This window comes from Telopea speciosissima, unplaced genomic scaffold, assembly GCF_018873765.1.
Source record: "Telopea speciosissima isolate NSW1024214 ecotype Mountain lineage unplaced genomic scaffold, Tspe_v1 Tspe_v1.0951, whole genome shotgun sequence".
Lineage (NCBI taxonomy): Eukaryota > Viridiplantae > Streptophyta > Magnoliopsida > Proteales > Proteaceae > Telopea > Telopea speciosissima.
The window spans coordinates 1-8,890 of NW_025318287.1; the positions used below are offsets into that span (position 1 = coordinate 1).

Sequence of the window (8,890 nt, forward strand, 5' to 3'; positions counted from 1 at the left end):
CTCACTCCAGTCCATTGGGTTACGGCCCTTTTAATTATTCTATGAAACCCTCCTTCATGGATTTTTGGATACTTAAATGGTAAAATTGGGTGGTTTTGTGAAGAAAAAAAAAACTTGATACAACCACATTATAGACATGCCAAGACTTACCCATTTTAGCTGAAATTTGATGGGTGAACCACTTTAATGGTACTATCATGACCTAGAATTTCAGGCCAAACAGATACTGTTTAACACATTTTTTACTTAGCCAACCTTTATTAGTTATTGCTCTGACAGGATTCTAGTCCAAATGAACCTTTGATGATGTTTGAGATTGATTTAATCTTTGCAAACATTTTTCATTAAAATCTATTGATGCAATAAAATTTTCCCAAAATGAGAACCAATTTATCAAGGCATAGTTGCCTAGGTGTTTTGGCGCACGGATTGATTGACTCATGCATAAGTTGGGCACTACCAGGCACAAGCAAGTCAGTCCAAGGCTTTAGCATGGGTTTCTTGACTTAGTTATTTTATTATTTTTATTATTATTATTATTATATTGGGACAAAACCACAAAAATACGCCTGTAATTTCTTTTTCTTTCTTTTGGCACACACTATTTCAGTACTTTAATATTGCAGTTTCTTTGTGATAGTAGTTTATCCCTCATACAACAACAAACTCAGCCATATCCCAACTTAATGGGGTTGGCTACATGGATCCAAACAAAACAAAATAGGGAAAATAGAGTTCTAACCAAAAAGGGAAAGAAAAGATTGGAGAAGAGAGATGGGGAAAGAGATGAAAAATGCTAAAGGAAGATAAACAAATGAAATATAGTAAGAGGAAAGAGGCACACCCCAGCACGTAAGGAGATTCTCAACTAAATGGGGTCTATGATATGGATCCTTGCCCTCCAATAGGCTCTGTCCAAAGTCATACTTGGTACAAGACCTAGACTATGCATGTCCTTCCTCATCAATTCTCCTATGGTCATTTTAGGCCTGCCCCTAGCTCTTTTAGCTCCTCCAATCGGAATCATATCAATCCTCCTTACTGGGGCGTCCCTAGGACTCCATTGAATATGACCATACCACCTTAAACGACTCTCTCGGAGCTTGTCATTTATCAAGGCAACTCCCAAATCCGCTCTTATATATTCATTCCGTACTTTATCCTTCCTTGTTTTTCCACACATCCATCTTAACATCCTCACATCTTCTACACAAAGCTTATCAATATGACACTTCTTAACTGCCTAACATTCTGCCCCATAGATCATGGTCAGTCGAACAACAGTCCTATAGAACTTTCCTTTAAGTTTTAAAGGAATAAGTCGGTCACACACTCACACAACACTCCGGACGCACCTCTCCACTTCATCCATCCCACTTTAATTCTCTATGAAGCATCATCCTCTATGTCACCTTTTTTATTTATGATTGACCCCAGATATCTAAAATAGTCACTTTACGGTATCTCTCTTTCCTCAATTCACACCATATCAGTATCCATCATAGAGTGACTAAAATTATACATCATATACTCCGTCTTCATTCTACTAATCTTAAAGCCTCTTGTTTCCAAGGTTGACCTTCAAAGCTCTAACTTAGAGTTAATCCCCTCTTTTGTCTCGTCCACCAAAACGATATCATCGGCGAAGAGCATACACCAAAGAAACTCGTCTTGAATGCTCTTGGTTATATCGTCCATGATAAGCGTAAAAAGGTAAGGGTTTAACGCTGAACCCTAATGTAATCCAATCGTAAATTCGTAATTGGGAATTCCTTGCCCTGACCTCCCACAGATCTCACACTAGTCACCACGCCCTCATACATATCTTTGATGACATCCACATATTTACTTGATACTCCTCTCCTCACTAGCACATGTTGGATAATTAATATCTCTAGGGGCATGGTCATAGGCTTTTTCCAGGTCGATAAAGAACCTAGTATTTATTTCTGTCAATATGTGACACTATTCCTTAATTTAAAACCACCAAACCATTGTTTGTCAACCAGCCACTGCCCAAGCATTCACTAGTCCTCACATTGCATGGAGAGGCCCAAATGTATGGGTATCGACTCACAGGTTTGACAACCTTTATATAATTTTTGAAAATTTAACAAGAAGAATGCAACAAAACTTTTTAGATAAAAGACATTGCAAAAGGTTTGGCAGATTCTGGCTTAGAATTCCATATTGCACTGCCTGAAATAATAAGTTTCCAAAAAATATTTGGAAGTGTGAAACATGTGAATACCCCATTGATAAATGTTCTTTTTGAAAGCAAAAAAGATAAACCTTCTCATTTTTATTTGATTTTTAACACAATATCACCTTGGTGGCCACTCATTTTGAAAACGCATACTCCAAAGAGATCATGCAGCTATTCTATGGCTACATAAAAATTCCAAGAACTTTAGAACAAAGATAAAATCCATTAATCAATCATCCAATGTAGTTCCGGAACTCTTAGGAAATCCCTAATACCATTAGTACATGCATAAGCTACTAACATAGTTCAAAGAGAGAAAAAGAATGCACTTGAAACAGTTTAAAACAAGAAACAAAAACAAATTGCATGAAACTGCAAATACAACCAATAACAGTGGAAAAATGGAAATCAATGAATTCCTACCCCATTTTCTGATAATGGCTTCAGGGGAGCTTGGTATATTCTTGCAAGACCAAAATCAGCAATTTTAACCAATCCTTGTTCCTCTCCCTCACCCATTACCTGTTTTACAAACAAAATTTCATTTAACTGATGGAAACATGCACAAAGATAGTAGGAAAACATAGGGATATCTATTCAACATCTTTTGCTGTGAATCCATTTTCAGCTACTTTGTTAAAACACACGATGTCAGGACTCTACCAGAATGTTTGATGGCTTCAGATCCCGATGTATAATCCAATTACTGCAGCAAAGATCCAAACAAATTAAGTTGTAAACTTGTTAGAACACATAACATAGGAGAAAGAATAAGCAGAATACTTGAAACACTAAATGACAGAAGTCTCCATCATTGCACAAGGGACAACATTACCAGTGGAGATAGTTCAGCCCATTGAGCAGCTGCCAGAGTATTGACTTAACTGTATACTTATTGATAGAATCGTTGACCTTTTCTCTGTGATGTCTGATAATTTCCTGTTATCAAGTACAAAAGAATGACACAGTATAGATATGACACTAAAATTGACAACAATCATCAGATATTCCATCCACTTCAGTCCCTAGTTGGTAAACAACTGGCTTCAAAGAGCAGACAGGAAACCAAGAAGAGGCGGACGAGAAGAAGAGAACTTCAAACAGTTATATACAAAACAACGAACAATTAAACCAAATTCCAATTGCATCCAAACCTACCTACCAATTCCTTTTCCAATGTGCCCAATCGTTAAACATGAATCAAATTCAAAAAAGTTTGGCGAATATATACTATGTATACTCACATAAAGGTCATGCTCGGCGTAATCGAAAGCAAGATAAAGCGACATGTCGGCATGGTTGATGTGAACATTAACAAGCTTAACAACATTCTCATGATTAATCTCCCTCAGCAACTGCACCAAATGACAATAAATTTCGATTTAACCAAAATTAAACCGTTAAAAAAAAATACTGAAGAAGCAAAAGCAGAAGAAGACGAACCATGATTTCACGGATGGCAGTGGGAGAGACGCCATCGCCATCCTTGGATTGCTTGAATTTCTTGATGGCAATGAACTTGCCTCGGTTAGGGTGAGACTTGGTTCGAGCAAGGAAGACGAGGCCATAGGTGCCTTCGCCGATCTTACCGATCACCTCGTATTGCTGCAACCACGCAGGCTTGTTGGGGTGGTGGTTGCTGTTATTTGTGCTAACGGAGGTGTTGGTGTTGTTACTGAGGGCTGCCATGCCGCCTCTACGGCTGCTGTTGTTGCCGTTTCTACCGCTACCTTCGCCCATGATAACTTCTTCCACCCACCATCGATTCGCTCCACCTAACTGAAACTCCACCTTCGCATGTGGCTTCTCAGTTCTCAGTTTGTTTCACCTTTTTCCCATTTTCATGGTCCTAAAACGATCATCGCGTAGGCTCCGTTTGATCGCAAGGGGAATTAGAAGGAAGGGAAGTGAAATTTTCATACTTAAAATAGGAGTTTTTTTAATCATTACCCACATGTAACACCATGTGACAATATATTTAACTCCAAATCATTCTATATTTGGTTATTAAATTTCACTTTACTTTACATCTATTTTCTTTTGGTTTAAAATGTAAAATGTATCTTTACTAGATATGGTAAGAAATTTTAGTAGTTTATACAATCACATGAGGTAATGATTACAAAAAAAAAAAAAATTCAAGTTTAAAAAATTTTCCTTCCCTTCCCTTCCCTTTAATCTCCCTTGCAACCAAACGGAGCCGTAGTGGGCAGGGGCTTGTGTTCCGGCCGCCCTTGAACCCAAGAACCATCCGAATTGTATCAAACGGTGGCCCACTCCAAATGAAAAATGTTCTTTTTGTGTGTCTTAAATACAGGACTACTTGTCAAAGCTATTATCTCAAAATGGATGTTCGTCGAGCCTACATGTATTTTCTGTAGTTCTAGTGATGAATCCACCTGGCATCTTTTTTCTATCATATGATTGGACTAAGCGTATTTGGGCATCTAGCTCTCTCGGATTCAGATCAGAGCTTCTCTTCAGCCCTTCAATGGCACACCTATGTGCTTCTCTCCTTTCTCCTAAAGTTCTTGATAAACAATCTTCAATTTGGCTCTTTCTGTCTTTATAATTAATTTGTATTTTATCTGGAATGTAAATAACAAATTAATTAAGGGGTTGGCTAAGGCTGATCCTATGCTGGTTCTACGGGATGTATTGAAATGACTCTATGATTTGAATATCCTCCTTCCATCCATCGCATCCATCCTAAGTGCATCTCCACAAATTACACACTCCACTTCTGTGATGCATAAAGGTTTCTAACCCATACGTACAATTCTCTGGTTTGATTTGCGCAAGCATATATGAACCTCAACTAAGACTAATCGATTGGGCTTTTTGCATTTTGCTAGCTAGACAAGGTGTTTTAACATCTGCAGGTTGTCTCCCAACTCATGATGCGATAGAGACTGAGTTCTATGGACTTTTGCAGGGGTGGAAACATGTTGCAAAAGCTAATATCAAACTCATTTTTTTGGTGCTACAATAGGTATCTCTATGTTCCTTCTTAAACCCTTCTGACCAAATGTGCCTCCCATGGAACTTAGTTTTTTTTTTTTTTTTTAATTAGCTGATGGAAGTGTGGAACTGACAATTTTACTAAAATTAGAGTTATCTAGGTTAGTAACAATCTTGTTTATAATAATGTTAAGCCTATGGCACTCAAAGTTATAAGGGATCATTGTTATGCTCTCAACGACGTACATTTCAACCCTTAAGTAATATATATTTTTCTTTTCATTAAAAAAAAAAGAAGAGTATCTTTGGTCTGTCTGACACTCTGACCTAGCTAAGGGCCCAAAACCATTGGTATCATAAAATGAAAAAAGTTCTCAAAATGGTTTGGAACTAATGGAAATGCACTGACCGTCTGGCCTGATAGTCCTACACAAGATGAACAGAACATGTTAAAAGTCCTCGTAGTTGGGGCGGGGAAAATAATCCTCTCCAATCGGTTGAGGCAGTTCCAAATCTTAGTCCAATGGGTTATCTAATGTCTTGAAATAAAAAATCTAATCTGTATTGATGCCATGTATGCAGTCTCATTGGGGCAATGCTGATGCAAGGATTACACGATCAAGTAGTGATCTCCTTTCCATATATTTTATATGGGAGAAAGAGGAATAAAATCCTCTCCAATTCCTTGACCGCCGAGTGTAGTGCAGTCTGGGGTTGAGAGGTCGACACATGGCAGGAGCGACATCCAACAGTCTGAGGTCGATTGAGTTAGTTTTTTTTCCTTTCTTCTCGAGCTCGGCACCATTGGACGTCGCGCCTTCTAGGTGTCGAGCTACACCACTCTGCACTTTTAGGGAATTAGAGAAGATTTTTTTTTTGGGAGAAAGAATGCTACCTAGTCACATGCGGTGCACTGTCCATATGCCCAGACACAGGGCCGACGACCGCTTGAGGGCATGGTGGTCATTTCTTGCTGCCTTGTGTCTGGGCGTAGGGATAGTGCACCGCAATCGACCAAGTAACATTCTCTTTCCCATTTTATATATATTTGCATTCATTGAAGACATCAATTTTGACCATGGACTAGTTTGTGGTCATTTCTTGAACAAATGATGGTATGATGGACCAAGATCCAATTGGGTTTGAAGACAAGTGAGCCCATCTTTCAAACCCTGCAAAACTTTATATAAGCATAAAAGGGGTCGAAATGACCAAATCTCCCTTCCCCTATTTGTTTGAAGAATGGTTCAACTACTGTGCATAAGCCCCTTTTCCTTAATAATAATTACAAATATATTCATTTTCTCTTGTATTGGTACTAGTAAACTCTCACGTGCAAATGCACGTGTGCTCAAATATTTAGACACAAAATTCTATCTATTTAGGAGTACTAACATTCATATTTGTTACATTGCTTAAGAACATATATTTCTCATGAAGAATGGTCTAAACTAACCAACTTACCATTACTCGCAACTCGAGAAGGCAATCTAATTGATATTATAGCATTTTAGAAAACAATCAAGACATAATAAATTTTATCCTATACACTTAGAAGTGAATTGAATTTAAATAAAATAATCAATAGTATAGTCATAAATTTGGCCAACAAAAATTTGCATTGCATCTAAACAGTTTAGAAATAAATTTTCGATATTAGAATTTGTTGATTTATTACATTTTTTTCTATTTTTATTTTTTAATCAAATCACTTATGACCAAAGGACCCACATTGAAAATTATAGATTCACATTGCCATTTTTTTTTTTGAAATGTCACATTTTGTATTCATAGGTATGTTTTCAAGGTTTAGAATTAAAGCATGAATGAATCAAAACAAATTATCAAAAGTTCCATATCTCATCCCTTAACCATAATGCTCATATAAATCTCATACAACAACATTATTTCATAAAATATTTTACTTTATGTGAAAGAACCTATGTGATATTTTGAACCAAATATTAAATTGGGGAATTGAAGGACAATGGAGCTCCACAACCCAAGAATTGGAAGAGATTGTCCTCATTTTTTATGGTTCATCCTTGTTTAAAATCCTAGAGAAACCCAGTTGACATAGAGAATCCAAAAGTGCATTCATTAATGTAAGACCAACCTACAGATAAAATGCATTTCAATTAAATAACCGTTTCTTTTAAGTTTTGAATAAATAGTGATAAACATCATATGTTGCTATAGCCCAATTCATGGTGCTTAAAATGTAGTGTAGGTCAAACTACAGTCCAGGGATAAAACCATGGTTCCCTAGGGAAACCAATTATAAATCAATTAGAGTATTGCACGCCCTGGGTCAGCCCATGGTGTCCCATGGGTGCCCCATTTTAATTTTAGGGTTTTCCATGGTCGCCCATGGGAACCCTAGTGCATCTCTGAAGGAGACAACACACACACATGCAATTATGGAACACAAATGGGACGAAGAAAATCATCTCTAATCCATCACATGGCAAGAGGGATCCATCCCATACTCGAATGCGTAGCGGAAATAAATCGATTTGAGTTTCTTTCGCATCCTATAAATATTAATAATTAATAACTGAAGGAATTAATCAAGAATTGCTAACCTGGTGAACCTCAAGTGTTGCTCCTCCAATAGACAATGGTTCTTCCTCCAGTGAGCGCTCCAAGTAAACAGATCTGAACCTCCAAATGGCGCTACCAAGGTTCTTCAAGCCAATCCCAGATGCTCTCAAATTCTTCAGCACAAATCTGGGTTTCTAAAACCCTAACTCTCAAGCACAGATGAGAGAAACTAGAAGAAGAAGGAGAGAGATCACAAGAGGGAGAGAGAGTGACCAAAACGCAGGAGAGGGGGTCAGGCTGAAAACGCAGAGTAGTGCCCCTCTCTGCGTTTTTGGTCCCTTATAAATAGGCCTAGGGTTTTCTAAAAACCCTAAATGGATTAGAATTAATCCCAGTGAGAGTCTGTCTCTCTCTCTCTCTTTGTTTGGCAGTTCTGTTTAAACTCAAAGTACTTCTAAAATGGAAAGAAGCAGAATCTAATAGGGAAAGTATTGATTAGTTACTTTATTTAATATTTATGGATAATTACAATTAGCATCATATCCATTAATTAAATAAAGAACCAATTAAAATAGAAAATTTCAAATAACTCCCTATATGATAACAATTTATCATATACAACCCCCCCACTAATCAACACCATCATTATGGAATCTAGGGCATGTACACATGTACTGCCAAGCCCCAATCCATAGTACATGTCCATATAAGAGCGTTTGTGCATCTGATCGGGTCCCGCAAAACTCGACAAAACACTTTGTTCAAATAATTATATATAATCTTTCATTTTATGTAAAATAGATTTTTGCAAAACCATTTCCAAAACGGTATTGGATCCAGATTCTGATCCGACCATACACAGACAGTCTCAATCTTGGTGTTCCCCTAATCGGGCAGTGGTGACCGTGTTGGATAACTCCTTCACTCACAAAGTATTCACGCATTCCCAGAACACCGGCTTTGACTCGCTTGAGTCTCAGTCATTGATGAACCAAAGAATGCGATCGCACTTTGCAGCCACAGGGTTCCCTCAGGCAAAGGGTGTCGGTGACACATGTCTATCCCTTCCTACATCTAGCAGTAATACATGAGGGAATCGACAAAGTAGATTCTTCGCCAATGCACACATCAAACATGTGAGCATTCGCATTCGTACCCCAACATCACATATCTAGGCAT

General features: G+C 37.7%; 1 protein-coding gene across 1 annotated transcript; it reads right to left on the minus strand.

Moving 5' to 3' along the window:
• Positions 1-2,597: 2,597 nt before the first annotated feature.
• On the minus strand, positions 2,598-3,998 carry LOC122648392 (cyclin-dependent kinase E-1-like). The gene is made up of 5 exons (XM_043841610.1): positions 3,650-3,998; positions 3,451-3,561; positions 3,042-3,145; positions 2,870-2,912; positions 2,598-2,728 (listed from the first exon to the last, which is right to left on the minus strand). Exons 1-5 carry the CDS (start codon positions 3,944-3,946, stop codon positions 2,615-2,617), a joined length of 669 nt encoding a protein of 222 aa, XP_043697545.1. The 5' UTR covers positions 3,947-3,998; the 3' UTR covers positions 2,598-2,614.
• Between the last annotated feature and the right edge of the window lie 4,892 nt (positions 3,999-8,890).